Source organism: Oncorhynchus clarkii, chromosome 14 (genome assembly GCF_045791955.1).
Source record: "Oncorhynchus clarkii lewisi isolate Uvic-CL-2024 chromosome 14, UVic_Ocla_1.0, whole genome shotgun sequence".
In the NCBI taxonomy this organism is placed as follows: domain Eukaryota; kingdom Metazoa; phylum Chordata; class Actinopteri; order Salmoniformes; family Salmonidae; genus Oncorhynchus; species Oncorhynchus clarkii.
The window spans coordinates 3,402,501-3,422,293 of record NC_092160.1 but is presented as its reverse complement, the minus strand read 5'-3'; the positions used below and the strand labels follow the sequence as shown (position 1 = coordinate 3,422,293).

General features: G+C 49.9%; 1 protein-coding gene across 2 annotated transcripts in view; it reads left to right on the top strand.

Moving 5' to 3' along the window:
- Positions 1–19,793, top strand: part of LOC139366141 (slit homolog 3 protein-like) — a 221,573-nt gene that overhangs the window by 165,008 nt on the left and 36,772 nt on the right. For both annotated transcript variants that reach the window (XM_071103287.1, XM_071103286.1), the window contains exons 13-22: positions 746–889; positions 2,966–3,129; positions 5,919–6,069; positions 8,142–8,216; positions 9,047–9,190; positions 11,269–11,412; positions 15,294–15,457; positions 17,751–17,883; positions 19,215–19,283; positions 19,574–19,645. In XM_071103287.1, the coding sequence (XP_070959388.1) occupies positions 746–889; positions 2,966–3,129; positions 5,919–6,069; positions 8,142–8,216; positions 9,047–9,190; positions 11,269–11,412; positions 15,294–15,457; positions 17,751–17,883; positions 19,215–19,283; positions 19,574–19,645 (1,260 nt within the window). The remainder of the gene's footprint in view (positions 1–745; positions 890–2,965; positions 3,130–5,918; positions 6,070–8,141; positions 8,217–9,046; positions 9,191–11,268; positions 11,413–15,293; positions 15,458–17,750; positions 17,884–19,214; positions 19,284–19,573; positions 19,646–19,793) is intronic.

The following is a 19,793-nucleotide window of genomic DNA, read 5'->3' as shown; positions in this document are numbered from 1 at the left end:
AACTTGGCTACATTAGCTAATGGACAGTATGGAGGGAAGGACAGCAGCATAGCTCTGCACATAGAAATATAAATACTAGAAAGGACATCCCCATTCAAGTCAATGTAATTCTAATTATATGGCTATGTCCAACCCTGCCCTAGATTTCCTGGTTTCCTTATGGTCTCTCAGTCACTGCTTCTTTCTTATGCTCTGACGGTAAAACCAATGAAATAATGGTGGCTATGGCTTTAGGAATGAATGTGTCTTTGACACTGTATCTGTGTCCTAGGGAAAAGGGAGTTGTTGTGGTTACTGGGATCATGTGGTACTGACCTGAGAGGAGTGAGCAGCACACTTCTGTCCCAGATCAGTGCTGTGTCCCTCAGCTTGCATCCCAAATGGCACCATATTCCCTATATAGTGCACTACTTTTGACCACAGCCCTGTGAGCTCTCCCCATGGGCCCTGGTCAAAGGCAGTGCATCGGGTGCCATTTGGGATGTACCCTCAGTCTGGCCTCTGAGACACACGCCACCCAAGCCTTAACAATCCGCTGCCTGGATCACCTACGACAGGTGTAACATTAGGTCCTAACACCGCATGTGGATCTGTGACCTGTTTTGTTTTCGTCCCAAATGTCTCCCTATTAAGTGCAATGTAAAGGGAATTGGGTGCCGTTTGGGACGCAGGCTTCTCGTGTCTTCGCCCCCCCCCCAGTAGGTTTAAAAACATGTTGTTGTTATGTTTTTCTTCTTTCCTTCAGGCTACTGAACGCCAACAAGATCAACTGTCTGAGGGTGAACACCTTCCAGGACCTGCAGAGCCTCAACCTGCTGTCTCTGTATGACAACAAGCTGCAGACCATCAGCAAGGGCCTGTTCGCCCCGCTCCGCTCCATCAAGACTCTGTGAGTAGCCCCCCCACCCCCACCCCCGCTCTATCAGGCAACTGAGTAGTCACACACACGCCCCGCTTTATCAGGACACACACTGAGTAGTCACACACACACTCCCCGCTCTATCAGGACACTGAGTAGTCACACACACACTCCCCGCTCTATCAGGACACTGAGTAGTCACACACACACTCCCCGCTCTATCAGGACACTGAGTAGTGTCACACACACACTCCCCGCTCTATCAGGACACACACTGAGTAGTCACACACACACTCCCCGCTCTATCAGGACACTGAGTAGTCACACACACACTCCCCGCTCTATCAGGACACTGAGTAGTCACACACACACTCCCCGCTCTATCAGGACACTGAGTAGTCACACACACACTCCCCGCTCTATCAGGACACTGAGTAGTGTCACACACACACTCCCCGCTCTATCAGGACACACACTGAGTAGTCACACACACACTCCCCGCTCTATCAGGACACTGAGTAGTCACACACACACTCCCCGCTCTATCAGGACACTGAGTAGTCACACACACACACTCCCCGCTCTATCAGGACACTGAGTAGTCACACACACACTCCCCGCTCTATCAGGACACTGAGTAGTCACACACACACTCCCCGCTCTATCAGGACACTGAGTAGTCACACACACACTCCCCGCTCTATCAGGACACTGAGTAGTCACACACACGCTCTATCAGGACACTGAGTAGTCACACACACACTCTGAGCTCTACCAGGACACTGAGTAGTCACACACACAAACCCTGCTCTATCAGGACACTGAGTAGTCACACACACACACCGAGCTCTACCAGGACACTGAGTAGCCACCCCCCCGCTTTATCAGGACACTGAGTAGTCACACATACACTCCGAGCTCTATCTGGACACTGAGTAGTCACACACACACACCCCGCTCTATCAGGACACTGAGTAGCCCCCCCCCCCCCCCCCCCCCCCCCCCCCCCCCCCGCTCTATCAGGACACTGAGTAGTCACACACACACTCCGAGCTCTACCAGGACACTGAGTAGCCACCCCCCGCTCTATCAGGACTCTGAGTAGTGTCACACACACACTCCGAGCTCTACCAGGACACTGAGTAGTCACACACACAAACCCTGCTCTATCAGGACACTGAGTAGTCACACACACAAACCCCGCTCTATCAGGACACTGAGTAGTCACACACACAAACCCCGCTCTACCAGGACACTGAGTAGTCACACACACAAACCCCGCTCTACCAGGACACTGAGTAGTCACACACACAAACCCCGCTCTACCAGGACACTGAGTAGTCACACACACAAACCCCGCTCTATCAGGACACTGAGTAGTCACACACACAAACCCCGCTCTATCAGGACACTGAGTAGTCACACACACAAACCCCGCTCTATCAGGACACTTTGAGTAACCACAGGACGCTGTGAGTATCAACACTGACAACAGGATTAACGACCTGCACGCAGCCATAGATGTTGAATCCCAGCCTTAGCATGGTAGTCTGCGCACACACACACACACACACACACAGGGTTTCTCTTCAGCTTATATGTAAGCGGAGGACTCAGAAGAGAAAACCAATATATGACGTTGGATAATATCAGAGAGATGTCTATTTTGGAAGGTTGTTTTTCTGTTCATCTGACAAGAATTTCAGGCCGCTGGAAGCCACAGAGTGTTACTTATCTGGAGTATATTACATTGTCGTGTTAGCGCGTAACACATATTTTTCTCATGCATAAAAAGACACGTGCAAATATTTGTCATCCATGTAAAGACGTTTTCTCATGTATATAAAGGAGTCATTAATGACATGTTATTATGGTAATACTGTACGTGATATACTTCTCACACACTTGTGAGCCATTTCAATCTTCCCACTCTTGTCTCTCAATCTCACTCTTTCTCTCGCTCCCTCCCTCCCTCCGTCCACCCCCGCCATGTCTCTCTCCATCCCTCTTTCTCTCTTTCTCCCCTCGCTCCGTCTCTACCGTTCTCTCCATCCCTCCGTCCACCCCCGCCATCTCTCTCTCTCTCTCTGATCATCTCACCTCCAGCCACCTGGCTCAGAACCCTTTCATGTGTGACTGCCATCTGAAGTGGCTGGCTGACTACCTGTTTGACAACCCCATTGAGACCAGCGGAGCTCGCTGTAGCCACCCCCGTCGCCTGGCCAACAAACGCATCAGCCAGGTCAAGGGAAAGAAGTTCCGTTGCACAGGTAGGCTCCTGCGCACACACGTAGACCCACACGCACAAGCATTACCATTCCTTACGAGTACAGTGCATATCCCGGAAACTCCTTTCAATTAACAGAGCAACCGGCAACCTTCTACCGCCCGGCAACAGTTTGACAGACAGCCACTCCCCTCCGTCCAACACTGTAGCTAGTACGAAAAGTGGCGTGTCTCTCCCAACAGTCGCGCTACGCCCGTCTGTCTCCACCCGCTCCTGCTTTACTCTCCTGAGGCATCTGATCTAATGCATTGTGACGTGTTGATGGCTCCAAGTCTCCATGGCCCCTCCGCCCACAATCCCTCATAATCATGTGTGGCTTGATTTACACGGTGAGGGCTGTGCAGCTGCAGCTAGAGTTAGACATGGAGCCCACGTTCCTACACTGCCCTCTCTCTCTCTCTCTCTCTCTCTCTCTCTCTCTCTCTCTCTCTCTCTCTCCCTCTTTCTCCCTCCATCTCTCTTTCTGTCTCTGTTACGCTCTCTCTCCCTCTTTCTCACTCTCTCTCGCCCTCTCTCTCTCTCTCTCCTTCCACCTCTCTTTCCATCTCTGTCACCCTCGCTCTGTCTCTTTTCTCTCTCTTTTCTCTCTCTTTCTCACCGTCTATTTGTGTCCTGTGAACCATGTCATTGTGGAGAGAGAGAGGAGAGAGAGAGAGAGAGAGAGCTGTGCGGAACCCTCTGGCCTGGAGCAGTTATACTTGGAACCTGCCGGGTTTCAGAGGGGTTCATAGCAGAAAAGAGGAAGGCTTGAGGCTGGAGTGTCTGTATCGGTGTGTATTGCAAGCTCACCCATCACACCCATACTTGCCTCTTAGGTCTGGGGTTGGGACAGGAGGGGGCCCCACGGGGCCCCACAGATACATGCCCCTCTGGGGAGAGGAGGAGAGGAGCGGACGGGGGGGGGTTAAGGCAGCTCCACTCCTCTGGCACTGTGCATCCACACACACGCACTGTGCAGCCACTGTTGCTTTCCTTTGATATTAACCCTGGGTTCTCCTAATTACAGGCTGGGCAAATTCAATATAGCAACACAATAACAAGCACAGCGGGAACACCGATAAACTGTGGTCGCACTGTGTGTGTGTGTCTCTCTTAGACAGAAGCCTGGTGTGTGTGTGTGTGTGTGTGTGTGTGTGTGTGTGTGTGTGTGTGTGTGTGTGTGTGTGTGTGTGTGTGTGTGTGTGTGTGTGTGTGTGTGTGTGTGTGTGTGTGTGTGTGTGTGTGTGTGTGTGTGTGTGTGTGTGTGTGTGTGTGTGTGTGTGTGTCGAAATTATCAGAGGGCTTGTACTGTTTTCTCTCTCTCCCTCTCTTCCTTTCCAATTGATAACCACACAGGGCTGTCTATACTGTATGTGTCCCTGTGTTTGGGCCTTTCCCTATGCTGTGGGGTTACAGACGGTGTAGTCTACAGTGTGGCCCCTGAGGGCCCTGTGTGCATGGGTGTGGGGTCTGGGGAGGGACAGTGTTGGGAGGAAAGTCCGTCAGTCAGTCACCTCGATCAGCTTCCTGTCCCAGCTGCTCCTGTCTGTTCCTGTTCCTGTTGCCCTCAGCTCACCCTCACTCTGCCTCACTACCTACCTACCTGCCTGTTCCTCGCGCCTACTTCTGTCTACCTGGTGCAGCTGTCTCTTGTGCTTGATCTAACCATGTGCCCCCGCATACACTCGCCTCACATGGTTCCGTCAAGCACCAGGGACCGCTGGACACGCCCGCCCGCCCGCCCACCCGGTGGTGGTGGTGAGAAAAGGAAAAGAGAAAAGAAAAGACGAGCCAGCCCTCCATTCTGCTCCCCCCTCCTCCTTCACAGAGGGAGACTACAAAGTGATACACTACAATCCTCCCTTCTTCCTCCGTATTGTTGAAGAGTCGTGTTCCTCCCTCCTTCTCCTCCTCCTCCTCCTCCTCCTCCTCCTCCTCCTCCTCCTCCTCCCCCTCCTCTCTTCCTTCTGCTTTCTGTCACCCTTCTGTCCTGCTCCTGCTCCTGCATGGCAGTGGTCTGCATCCCAAATGGCACCCTATTCCCTCAGTGGTGCACTAGTGTGCCATTTGGGACAGAGTCCGTGAAAGCCGGTGTGTGAGCCAGGCCCAGTGGTTTTCCCAGGAGGGAGAGGAGAGAGGCCCCGGCCTCACTTCTCACCCGGTGGGCCCTGGTTGGGTCTGCCTGTCTGGGTCTTGGAGCTCCCACAGTCAGAGGCTCTCACTGAATCACTAGTGGAGTTAGAGATGGGATGAGCAACATAAACAGCGGTGCCAAGGGAAGGCTGGTGTGATGGGAGCCAGACTTAGCTACAACCGTACCGGAAAGACAGCCCTTTATTACTCTGTCAGAACATCTCCAAGCTACCGACCTCCTGGAATTGACCTCTCTCTCAACGGTGCTTTTACAAATGAGGCGTAGGTGTCTGTGGGTGTTCTTTCTAAGAGGTTAATAGGTGTGTGTGTGTGTGTGCTCTTCTTTTGGTCCTGTATGTGTGTTCTGTATATTGTATGTTTAAGAGGCATTGCGTTCCAGTAATAGGCCAATGCGTAAGTCAATGCCTGGTCCCAGATCTGTTTGTGCTGTCTTGCCGACTCCTGTGGTCACTGTCACCCGGCGTGACATAGGAGTTGGCAAGACAGCACAAACAGATCTGGGACCAGGCTACCTAAATTAGAATTTGAGGTTTTCCATCAATGTCATTCCCTGATGATCAATGTCAGTTCCCTGATGGTCTGTAAATCGTCCCTCCTCTCCCCTTTCCTGCCCCCCCCCCCCCCTTGTCCCTCGTCCAGGTACAGAGGACTACCGTAGCAAATTGAGTGGAGAGTGCTTCCAGGACCTGGTGTGTCCAGAAAAGTGTCGCTGTGAGGGCACCGTGGTGGACTGCTCCAACCTCAAACTGACCAAACTGCCCCCACACCTCCCCGAGCACACTACAGACCTGTAAGAGCACACAGCCAACCACACACACACACACACACACACACACACACACACACACACACACACACAACATTCACATCACATCTAGTACTATTCTTCTCTCTCCGGGTCCATGGTCATTCTTTCTGTCTTGACATAGTTGTGTTAATGTAGAAATCCTTCACATACCTTAGCTACCCTTCTCTCCCCGCTCTCTATCCCCCAGCCCTCTCTCTATACCCCAGCCCTCTCTCTATCTCCCAGCCCTCTCTCTATCTCCCAGCCCTCTCTCTATCCCCCAGCCCTCTCTCTATCCCCCAGCCCTCTCTCTATCTCCCAGCCCTCTCTCTATCCCCCAGCCCTCTCTCTATCTCCCAGCCCTCTGTCTATCTCCCAGCCCTCTCTCTATCTCCCAGCCCTCTCTCTATCTCCCAGCCCTCTCTCTATCCCCCAGCCCTCTCTATCCCCCAGCCCTCTCTCTATCTCCCAGCCCTCTCTCTATCTCCCAGCCCTCTCTCTATCTCCCAGCCCTCTCTCTATCTCCCAGCCCTCTCTCTATCCCTCAGCCCTCTCTCTATCTCCCAGCCCTCTCTCTATCTCCCAGCCCTCTCTCTATCTCCCAGCCCTCTCTCTATCCCACAGCCCTCTCTCTATTTCCCAGCCCTCTCTCTATCTCCCAGCCCTCTCTCTATCCCTCAGCCTTCTCTCTAACCCCCAGCCCTCTCTCTATCCCCCAGCCCTCTCTCTATACCCCAGCCCTCTCGTTGTCCCCCTCTCTCTATCCCCCAGCCCTCTCTCTATCTCCCAGCCCTCTCTCTATCTCCCAGCCCTCTCTCTATACCCCAGCCCTCTCGTTGTCCCCCTCTCTCTATCCCCCTCTCTCTATCCCCCAGCCCCGTCAGTGCTAGCTGCTCACCCTCACAATAGCCCCATCTCCCAGTGAGTGATGGCTGACTATTAGCATCAGCCTCTCCCAGGCTATTAGGCCCAGCTCCACTCTGGCCAAGTCCCAGGGCAGAGCATGTCAGGGAAACGAAATGTTGCCCTTCTTCACTGGCTAGAGGACACACACCACATCAGGACCTTTTCTCTCCTCTCCTCTCTCTCTCTCTCTCTCTCTCTCTCTCTCTCTCTCTCTCTCTCTCACGCTCTCTCTCTCTCGCTCTCTCTCTCTCGCTCTCTCTCTCTTGCTCTCGCTCACTCTCTCTTGCTCTCTCACGTTCTCAATCTTTATTTTTCTCTCCTCCGGCCCCTGTCACCCATTCCCATTACTTTAACATCGCTCACCATCACGGCTCCCCTGGTGTAGATCGTATGTCAAAAATCTGATCTGGGGTCTGCTGCTGGTCTCCCCCTCCACACCGTCACTTATTTAGAGTGAGCTTTCCCTTCCCAGGGAAACGTATGCATGCGTTCTTCTACGTCTGGTTGACCTTTCCCCAAGGTGTGTCCTGTCAGTAAAGGCTGACGCCGAGAAGGTCGTCGCCGGTCGCCAAACACACACTCCTCATTCCCAACCACGCTCCCTTCCTCTCAGAAGATAAAATATCTTTCTCTCTCTCTCTCTGTCTTCCTCAACCTCATCGTTTCTCCTCTCGACCTCCATCACACGGTCTCCCTCCGTCCCTCTCTCTGCTCTTAAAGAGCGGTGTGTCATTAGAAGCGTTCCCCTCCAGGCCAAAGCGACGGAGCTCAGAGAGATTACAGATAGATGGATCCATGCCATGCACCAGCAGCCAGCTGGATCACACAAACACACACACACACACACACACACACACACACACACAGTATACACACACACACACACACACACGCACCAAGCACACCGAACCTTTATCTCATTCTCATACAAATGACCACGCTAAACAAGACAGAATCGTCCATCACACAAACTCGTCCGCTTGGCTGTGAGCAATTTGAATATTGATGACTCCATTGAAAAAACGCTCTCTTCCCGTCCTTTGTCTAAGTATAGAATTAAGTGAGCATGTTAGATTAAAAAAAAAAGCTTTTTTGCGACTGCTCTCTGACTCACTCAGTCACTGTGGGGCCGTTAACCTTCATTTTTACATTCTCTTTCTCCACAACAGGCGCCTGAACGACAATGAAATCTCCATCCTGGAGGCCGCGGGGACTTTTAAGAAGCTCCCCAATCTGAAGAAGATGTATGGCTGCCCTCCTTCCTCCATTGCCTTTTATAACATGCAAACATACAGGCCGAATTGTCGTGTTGTGTTGCAGTCAGGGCTTGTCTTGTCTGGGAAGTTTCTGCCGACAGCAGCTTCATATGCAATGAGCAGCGTCAATCTGGGGGGGTAGTAGTAGAGGACAGGAGATGAAAGGAGATGAGTTTACATGAAAGGAGAGGAGATACTGGGGAGGAGAGTGAGAGGCTGGGGAATATTCCATCTAAATTGGAGCACGGGCAAGGTGATTTACAGGCAGGCAATATACACAGCCCACTCCAGGAAGACGGAAAAGGGCCATGGCTGTTATAGCTGTGCACACCGTAAGGAGGAGCGGTGATTTATTAAGCATGACATTGCGTCTAAACTTCCCCCCTCCTCCTCACCAAAGTACAGATAAAAATAAAAGATGTGTGCCGTGGAACACCCCCAGAGACATGTTTTGCACCCCGTCACACTTTGCAATGCTATAGATATCGCCTGTTGTTTTTAACCCATCATTACTTAGGAATGTTTGAGCTAAGACTGACACAGCGGGTAAAACTGGTCGAAATGACGTCATTTCAACCCGTTTCGCCCACTGGGGAAAGACTAGGAGGCAGAAGGAGAGACTAACGTTAACCCAATTAGGCCTGGTGATTGATTTTCCCCATTACAGTAGTGAGAGGCTAATGAGAAGTGTTTGTGTGGGTGGTTATAATGATGTCTAGGTAACACGATCTTTAATTAGACAGTATGATATTTACCATGATCCTCTCTCTCTCTCTCTCTCTCTCTCTCTCTCTCTCTCTCCAACCCCTCTCTCACAGTAACCTTAGCAACAACAAGCTGCGGGATATCCGTGAGGGGGCCTTTGACGGAGCCGGGGGGGTCTTGGAGGTTCTGCTGACTGGCAACAAGCTGCAGGCACTGCAGGGACGCATGTTTAGAGGTCTCACTGGACTCAAGACACTGTGAGTGGAACCGACCGGCCATCTTAAGGATATCGAGGTTTAGAGCCGATGCCCTTCTTCAGGGTTCCCACTAGATGGCCAAGCTGCAAAGTCAAAATTGGCTATATCGTAAAATGTATTTAAATGTATTAAATGTGTTCAAATTACATTTTAGTTCTTAATTGAAGGTTAGGGTTAGGCATAAGTCCAGCAGTGTGGTTAAGGTTAGGGTTAGGTTTAAAATCAGATTAGAAGTAGAGAAATTGTAGAACTAGACTGCTTCTGACTTTGCAACTTGGCCAGATAGTGATGGCCCTTCTTCAGCGGTCAGATATGTTTGCTGTAGTGACAGTAATTCATCACAAACTTTATTAATGCGTAGCTAATATAATAATATACATTAATATCATAATAATAGTATCATTTACAGTAAGCCATATAGCTTTTATCCAAAGAGACAGTAGTGCGTGCGTACATCTTATGAATCTATCCTTTTTTGGGTTTTTTAATCTATATCTTTGCATTGTTGGAATTGTTGGAAAGGGACCCGTAAGTAAGAATTTCACTGTTGTCTACGAAGCATGTGACAAATGCCGTGCCCACAAATACCGTGCCCACAAATACCGTGCCCACACAATGAATTCGCTCTTACTCCACAAACATTCACAGACACACACACACACTCCCAAACAGACAGTAGTTGCTATGTAACATGTACCCGTTCTCTAAACAGATGTCTAGATACTGAGTGAGTTCATTCTGGGAAATAATATTTAGAAGATAACTGACGCAAGTCCCCAAGAAAACAACAGGCCCACTGACGTCACATCAACCACACAATGTCTCTCTCTCTCTCTCTCTCTCTCTCTCTCTCTCTCTCTCTCTCTCTCTCTCTCTCTGTCGCTCGCTCTCTGTCCAGATTAGATGCACAGTCATAGCCACCTTATTTAGACACAAAACAGAGCAAACAATTCATGCTCTATAGCCGAACTGATGGCCAGAAAGGCTTTCTGAGGGGGCCTCTTTTGGCCCTAATGAAGCAAACTTGGGGGGGGGGGTCGAGAGAGCCGAGCATGGGTGCAAATGAATGGATCATGGTCCTGCAATATTGAATTTAGTGGCTTTTAAATCCCAGGAGCATGTTCCCAAATTGAGTTTGCCTGTTTCAGATCCCTGCCTGTCAGAGCCTAATGCTGAATTTGCTGCTTTCACATTTTCATCACAGACAGGCTCTGGTTTGCATTTCCCCCGTTTTCTTTTTTTTGGTTTTCTTCCCAGTGGCTTTAGTTTGAAAGCCCTGATTGTTTTTGGCCGGGGTGCACTACTCACTCCCTCCCTCCCCTGGGCTTTTTCCTCTTCCTTTCTCACCCCTACCCCTTCTTTCCCAACTTCATCATCACCGCACCCCCCCCTCGCTCTCTGGGTTGGGGTGCCGTGCCATGCTGCCTAACCTAACCCTGGCAGCCAGGCAGCATCTGCCCCACACAGGCCCTCTGCCAGGCAGCAGATGTGGACAGTTGACCCAGGATGGTCCCCAGAGCTTGCCTTCTGTGCCGTACCTCTCCTCTGGCTCTCACCCCCCCAAACCACTAATGAGTGCTGGCAGGGCACTTTTGCTCCCCCTTCCACCCCCCACCCTCTCTTCCCGTTCCATGGGTCCCCAAAGCCACTGTACACTTGCCCGGACAAAATCAAACTCCCCTTCTGGGCCAAAACACTTCTAGTCACACTAACATTGGATTATACCAGACCCTGATTAGGTCTGGGCTTCTCTGGATGTGTTGAGAATATGGGCCTCCGTTGGCCCCAACCACACCTCCCCAGAGCTGGAGGCATGTTCAACACCTGTCTACACTGCAGTCTAACAGTCTCACATCACAGCAGCTCACTTCAATGCTGTTTAGGAGCAGCTCTCATTCAGTAGACAGGCTGTAAGAGATTACAGTAGAACTTGGGCTTGTAGTTTTACCTAGTCAGGTCATGGATTCAGGAAAAACTCCTAGTTCTGCTGATCATCTGTGCCACAGTGTTCCTATGTTCCCCATCTCACCATGCTATCGCTCTGTGTGTGTGTGTGTGTGTGTGTGTCTCCACAACAGGATGCTGAGGAGTAACCAGATAGGCTGTGTGGACAACACCACTTTCACAGGCCTGAGCTCTGTACGTCTGCTGTCCCTCTACGACAACCGGATCTCCACCATCGCCCCGGGAGCCTTCACTACGCTGCACTCTCTCTCCACCATGTAAGCCTTCCCTCTCTCCATCTCTCTCTCCATCTCTCTCTCCATCTCTCTCTCCATCTCTCTCTCCATCCACAACCTGATTGTCTGTGTGATCACCACCCTCTCCATGTTAGTCTCATCTCCCTCCCTCCTTCTCTACCCACCTGTCTTCCACCTTATCCATACTCTGTTCCGCCTCCTCATTTTACATTGGTTTTTACATTGTATTCAGTTAGCAGACACTTTTATCCAGAGCAACTAGGGTTAAGTGCCTTGCTCAAGGGCACGCCGGCAGATATTTCGCCTAGTCGACTCTGGATTCGAACCAGCGACCCTTCCCATTTCTGGCCAAGCGCTCTTAACCGCTAGGCTACCTGCCGTCCTCCTCCTCTCCCGCCGCTCTTCCTACCACCTGACCGTCTGAGGGATCACGCCGTCCTCTGACACATCCCAGTCTGGAAAGACAGACAACATCCAGTGTTTTATCTGCAATCACAGCTCTCTATGGGTTTAGAATAGTGCTTGCAGATGGTCTGGGTAATTACAATTCCGTTTTGTCTCAGTCTCTCGACCCTTGCTATCAAGCTATCAAGCGCCCTCTGAAGCGTCAAAAAAATATAGTTGTATCTTTCCAAAACTAGCAACAGCATGAGAATTGTCCTTCTTGGCTGCTCTACAAATATCGACTCTCATTGCAGTGGAACATGATTTGAAACGGTGCAATACTTTCGTCGATAGCGAGGAAGTTGTGTCATGTCTGAGATGGGACTGTCAGATGTGATCGGTATTGACATGTGAAGAGACCTAATGCTGCCATTGAAAAGACATTGTGGGAGTCAGTGTTATGCCTCGTACCCATCGCCACCCAGGAGAGGATGTATTAATAACTGAACATTTATCAGATGAATAAAAGATTAGAGGCTGACATTTCCGGACGTGCACCACCAGCACCTCACATGCAACCCGTACACAGAGTCATGTTCATGTTTAGAATGCCAGAGGTTTCTCCCTCTCCTTCCTCCTGCTCTCGCTCTCTCCCTCTTCCTCTTCCTCCCTTTCTCTCGCTGTCCCCCCCGCTCTCTCCCTCTTCCTCCCTTTCTCTCGCTGTCCCTCCCTCCCGCTCTCTCCCTCCCTCTTTCCCTCTCTCTCTCTCCCTCTCTCTCTCCCTCCCTCTCTTTCCCCCTCTCTCTCTCTCCCTCCCTCTCTTTCCCTCTCTCTCTCCCTCTCTCCCTCTCTTTCCCTCTCTCTCTCCCTCTCTCTCTCCCTCCCTCTCTTTCCCTCTCTCTCTCCCTCCCTCTCTTTCCCTCTCTCTCTCCCTCCCTCTCTTTCCCTCTCTCTCTCCCTCCCCCTCCCTCTTGACTCTCACGGAGAGGGAGGGAGAGGAGAGTGAAAGCGCTGCTGTGGTCTGCCAGCTCTCTAATTACCCTGCGGCTGACACAGCCGGATCCGTTTCAGTGCGGCCCGCCTAAAAATACCGGCTGGGTTGTGAACCAGCACTGCGTAGAGCAGGCTAGGCCAGGCCAGGCAGCACTGTGTTTGCCCAGCTGTTATCCCAGTGTACAAGTGCAGCAGAGAAACAGTCAATCAGGCTGAGCCAGAGCGGCCTCCTGATCTCTCTCGCTCTCTCTCTTCTTTTCTCCTCTCTCAGGCCTAAATTAGAGCCGGGAGGCAGCAAGTGTTTCCACTCGGTGGGTGGGACCATTTGGGTGAAGGCAACAGTCAGGACAGAGGTTACTCTGTGGGGGGGGGGGGGGGGCTGCCATGATTATCGCACCACAAATAGCTTCTTCTTCTTTAGTTATGTTTTGACTTGCCATTTTGTGTCTCATTAATAATATTAGCTTAAACTGTTCTGTACTTTTCTGTTACTTTTGTTATTGTGCTTTATAAAAGCATCTGCCTGCCTGGAGATACAAAGCAATGGAAAATGTATTTTCTCATTATTTTCTCTTCTCATAGTAAATAATTACAACAATACTTTGTTTACCGGAGGATACACAAGCAATGATTCTATTCAAACTCTATGGCGAGGGGAAAGACAGAACGTATGGCGTTAAAGGGGTGCCTTTTTACACATGCAAACTTAAAACTAAAAAATAAATACTTTCAAATATCAACATTCAATTGCATGGTAGATTTGTTTCGCCTACAGAAAACCATATTTTCCCATCTCAGGCATTACAGTCTATTTGAACTGAAATCATTTTATCTGCACTCGTACCACACTGTCTGTCAACCGTGTTACTGACACTTGTGTCACTGTCTAACTAATGTTTAAAAGCATGTTTGAGATAAAAATCCAACATTTTCTCATTGTACAAATACACTCACATATCAAACTAGTGAAGGTTTGAGGTGAAGATCGGCCATTACTCCATATGTGGTGAAGGAGCATGGGACCACATGGTGTTCATGAAATTGGGAATTTTACATCATGTAAAACATAATGAAAGTAAAATCAAATCACATTTTTTCCTAACATTAATTGAGCGAACAGGGTTGACGTGTTGAGCTCGACCACCTCAGTCAAACGGTGATAAAACAAGTATAAATAGACCAAAAGAGAGAGAAGTCTAATTTCCTTTTCCATCCTGCTGTTCGGAGGACCCGGACGATGTCACCTGCTGTCAATCATTCAACTTGGTGGAATGATAAAACGTTTTTACGGGGTAAATTGTTTGAATAACAGGGTTGGCCTTGAACAGACGTCAATTCATCACTAATCGCGTTAATAGAAATAATGATATTCAGAAAGGACTTTGTTAAAGCAGCAAAATAATTAGGCCTTTTTAAAATGATGATGAAACTTGGATAAATGTTGGGAACAAGTGGGTTGAAATCTTCCCAGAAGGGACACGGGGCTTGACGGAGGGACATGTCAAAACGCTGAATTTTGGCACTTCACATTCATTGAAGTCTCCATGTGGTCTGTATTAGTGCAATTCATTCAATATACATGTAACCGGCTTTTCAATTCAATATTGGTGGATTTCCACTTAACATATCAAAAGGAATCAATAGGTGTCCATTTCCTGGAACGACCCAAATCTCTGCGGTGAGGCCGGGTGGATGACGGTGCATTGTAAGGTCAACATCCTATAATGAATCCACACTGTGGGCTTTGATAGCACAGGAGTCGCCTCTGCTCTTCTGTTCTCAAAAAAGAAAGGCCTTCCCAGCTTATCCCTGTAAACTGTGGGCTGGGTTAGCCTTCCAGTCACTACCGGCCCCACATTACAGTCCTACACACACACAGGGACACACACTGAACCGCTTCCCATCTGGACTTGAGTGAGTCATCCCTGGAGGCACATTCGACTCTGCTCTTACTATCTGTCACTGTGTCTACGGGTGCTTAAGTGGGACTCACTCGAGGGTGAAAAGTTAAACACCACTAATGGCAGCTCAATGCTAGGTATAATTTCTTCCCACCATTTCCCAGGTCAAATACAGGTCACTAGATGACTCCTCCTGTATTGTCCTCTTCAGTGATCAGCTCACCTAGTCTAGTCTACACGGGTCTTGTACGTTGGCTGTCAAAGGTTACAAACCTGAAACCCAAGTGAGTCTGACTGTCATGTACTGACACATTTTCTATCTATCTATCGCTCTCTCTCTCTTTTTTTCTCTCTCTTTATCTTTCTCGCTCTCTCTTTTGCTCTCTCTTTCTCTCTCTCTTTCTCTCTCTCTTTCTCTCTCTCTCTTTTTCTCTCTATTTTTCTCTCTCTCTTTCTCTCTCTCTCTCTGTCTCTCTCTCGCTCTCTCTCTCTCTCTCTCTCTCTCTCTCTCTCTCTGTCTCTATTTCTCTCTCTCTCTCTCTCTCTCTCTCTCTCTCTCTCTCTCTCTCTCTCTCTCTCTCTCTCTCTCTCTCTCTCTCTCTCTCCCTCTCTCTCTCCCCTCAGTAACCTGCTGTCCAACCCCTATGTGTGTGACTGCCACCTGGCCTGGCTGGGTCTGTGGCTAAAGAAGACCAGGGTTGTGAGTGGGAACCCTCGCTGCCAGAAACCTGCCTTCCTCAAGGAGATCCCCATCCAGGACGTGGCTAACCCTGACTTTACCTGCGACGGTATGGTGCACACATAAATGCGTGCCTGCATGCACGCCACATACACCCCACATGCGCGCGTGCACACACACACACCTTCTATGTCTCTCACAAGCCTGGCCCTGTTTCTTCCACACCCCATCCATTTAACCTTCCATCACTAGTATTGAACAACACCTCTGTTTTCTGGCCCCAGGCACTTTGTAAAGGGTCTTATGACACCAGGCTTTGTCTCCAGGGGCCCCTGGCCCTGACTTCTGTCTCAGCTATTGTCACGCCTACCCGTCTACATCCATCTACAAGCCGTTCATACCTACTTCCCATGAAATCCCACTGGCTGCGTAAAACGCACCACGAAATCTGCTGCTTCCACCTGTTACTAGCTATAGGCCCAAGACCCTGAGTTCAGAATCTACTCAACCCCCTCACCTCCATGTCTCTGAACTTCTGTAGTCTACGGCGACATGCGGGACGCACGCACGCACGCACGCACACACGCACACACACACACACACACACACACACACACACACACACACACACACACACACACACACTGTCCACCCACATAGTTATTAACTCCAGTATGTGTCTGAGCAGGCCAGCAGGGATAGGGAGTACAAACTATGAGGCAAAATGGAACAGTAGTCGTAGGCGACCGCATTATCTCACGTCAGTGTGGGTTTTATGAGGACGCGATCATTTCCCCCTGCGGAGCGAGAGAGTGAGAGAGGCCTGCGAAACTGAACTGTGGCTGTAAAGTTTAACTCCAGAAAGGAACTGCGGTGTGGCTTCTGTCTGGCTGAGCCCGGGACCGCTATCTCTCTCTCTCTCTCTCTCTCTCTCTCTCTCTCTCTCTCTCTCTCTCTCTCTCTCTCTCTCTCTCTCTCTCTCTCTCTCTCTCTCTGCCTCTTGTCAAATGCTCCGGGGTCTTGGGAAAATAGCACTTAAACTCTTAAGGACTGTAGGGATTCGCTCCAAAAATGTTCTCGTATAGTCAATCCAATTGTAAATTGTAATGGTGATGTACAGTCTATATACTGTAAGTCCCTAACCCAGACAGTCGAGTTGTAGCCATAAAGTTCCTTGCATGGGGTTTCTAGCTTTATTTGTTCAGATAGCTATAGCAGGCCACAGATGGACCATTGTAAGGTTTCATTTAGCCCTGAAAGCTACATGCTTAACAAGAGGGAGCGGGCGGAGGGTTTAGTGCACTCTGTATCCCTTCACCTCGAGGTCTACATAGCTGCAGCTACAATGACACACACTGACTCACTCCTTCTATTTTTACACGACAGTAACTTCAATTACACTTACGGTGTATTTTTTTGGGGGGGGGGGGGGGGGGGTTTGTTTTGATTTGCGGGGAACACATTTTGTGGAGATTTGACGTCGTCCCCCCCAGTGTAAAAGTGAGTCAGCGATTACGACTAGACTAGCTCCATCCCTCTCTCCCTCCGTCCCATCCAGACCCGAGGCCTCTCTAGGCAGGCAGGCAGCAGCAGCCAAGCCCCAGTCCCAGACCCAGGCAGTGCTGTGTGTGTTATTGTTGGAGCAGACCTCAGACTTCATTACCTTCCATTAGTGTCTTAATTCCCTGTTTCTTTTTCATCTGGGGTGCAATTCAAGCCTTTGCAGATATCATCTCTCAGGCCTTAGATTAAAGAGGAGGGGAGGGGAGGGAGGGAGGGAAGCAGGGAGGGAGGGAGGGAGGGAAGCAGGGAGGGAGGGAGGGAAGCAGGGAGGGAGGGAGACTCAGGCCAAGAACAATATTATGTGGCTGATCTTTAACTCCTGTTTTTCTGCATCTCTTATTATGATTAAATGTTTACTGTAATAATGGTTGAATTTCGACCCGCCAGGCAAGGCAGCTGGGGGAGAGATTTGGGAAGTGGTGGCGCAATTATCAGATTCCCCCTCCACTTTGGGCTTCATTTATAGAGTTCTACTTTCAAAGGGGCCGAGTAAATTCTGGCAGTGTTGCCGGGTTGTGAGATGTCTATCACAAACCATTTCCACCCTCCCCTCTCGAGCTACTCTTCTAATGTGAGTGGGACGGATCTTAAAATAGTGCTGAGAGTAAGAGTAAGTGGAGTCACCCATCTGACTTAGTCTTATTTACTCTCTCTGTCTCCCTCCCCTCTCACTCTCTCCTTCCCTCTCTCTCCCTCCACCCCCCCGCCCTCTTTCTCCCTCTTTCTTTCTCCTTTTCTCTCCCTCATTTCCCTCTCTCTCTCTCTCTCTCTCTCTCTCTCTCTCTCTCTCTCTCTCTCTCTCTCTCTCTGTCTCTCTCTCTCTCCCTCTCTCTCTGCAGGCACTGAGGAGAATGTGTGTTTTCCGGTGTCTCGCTGCCCAGAGTTGTGCACATGCTCAGACACAGTGGTGCGCTGCAGTAACCGGGGGCTGCGCACTCTGCCCAAAGGCATCCCCAAGGACACCACTGAGCTGTGAGTCCCATACACACACACACACACACACACACACACACACACACCATATATACCTTTCTCTCTCTCTAACACACACACACACACACCACCTCAGACTGGCTAGCCTGGGTCTGGCCTTCCTCACTATTATCCAGAGTATAGGTCATCCTCGGGGCTGAAATCAAACATGTTTCAGAAGGACAATTCAATAGTTTCATGTCAGAAATAGATGGAACAGATTTTTTAACCTGTCGGTTGAGAGGGATGCTGTGTCTGCCAGGAGGCCGGGTGAGGCCGGGTGAGGCCGGGTAGCTCCATAGTTGAAGGTCAGGGAGGCATGCCGTCGGGGGATACAGGGGGAATTCGTCATCACCAAACGGCTCAGTGTTCTGGGAGATGGAAAAGGGCACACACAGCCACTGACAGACTGCTGCATTAACACCACACTGCCTGGCCACTTTACCATCACACCTTAGAGGACGAAGTGGAGGGATGGAGAGTGGGGTGGAGAGAGAGAGAGAGAGGGAAAGAGAGAGGTGGTGGAGGCATAAAGAAAGAGAGATAGTGGAGAAAGATGAGCGAGGGAGAAAAGGAAAGTGAGAGAGATGGTGGAGGAGTAAAGAGAGGGAGATGATAGATAGAGCGATGGCCAGGGAAAGGAGAGAGGGAGGAGAAAAGACAAACGGTGTTGCGAAGCAGTAACAGGGTCTATGAGAGCCAGTCGGGGCCCCTGACAGCTAACACATCTGCTGTTCCTCCTCCGACAGACTATTAGACTCTCTCTCTCTCTCTCTCTCTCTCGTTGAAGAACACAGCTTACCCATACACACCCTCTCACCAATACACACCCCTACACACACTCTCACAAGTACACCTCCCTACACACAGTCTCACCAATACACACCCCTAAACACACTTTGAGCAATACACATCCCTACACACACTCTTACCCATAAACACAGCTTACCCATACACACACTCTTACCCATACACACACTCTCACCAATACACACCCCTACACACACTCTCACCAATGCACACCCTTACACACACTCTCATCCATACACACCCCTACAGGCACTCTCACCTCCACACACCCTCCCTACCCATTACAGGAAAGGCCTCCTTCCTCCAGCCCTGGCATAGCCCTGATTATCTATTGATTCGCTGTGTACCTGATGCTACATCATTCCTTTGTGGATGAGCTGTTCCATAAATATGCTCTTCCATGAATCAGGACATAACCAAGGGATTTATAGTGATTGGGTGATTTTGAAGTGGTGGAGTGTATGTCTGCGTGTTTGATATAACCCCAGGATCTAATGCCTTCACCTCCCTCCTCATTTCAGATACATGGAAGGGAACCTTCTGATGTCCATCCCCAAAGAACTGTCCACACTTAAGCAACTGTCTCTTGTGTATGTATCGTGTCTATTCCAAGTCAGATCACAAGTTAAATCATTGTATATTCCTCACTGGTCATAGGTCCTGCATAATGTTCACAATGCCAAAACAATCTCAATTGTATTGAGATATTTTGCAGCAGAGGACATTGTGTATTATTTACTGAAACATTGAAACTGACCATTTGGGTTTGTGTCAAGGCGAGACAGTTCTGTGTTGTCTCTGTGGACTTTAAAGGTGTTTCTCAGCTCTGGTTCTTCCCTGAAGTGACCTTGCGTCCTGTTGTGTGTTTGGTATCACATAGAGACTTAAGCAACAACAGCATCAGCACTGTGGCCTCCATGACCTTCAGCAACATGACTCAGCTCGCCACTCTGTGAGTTACCATGACGACGCGCCACGGCCGACCGGCTGTCTGGCCACACCGGGCTGGACACAGTGGCCTTAGTCACTTTTATAGTCGTATAAAACACACTCACATATATACGCACACACACACACAAACACACACACACACACACACT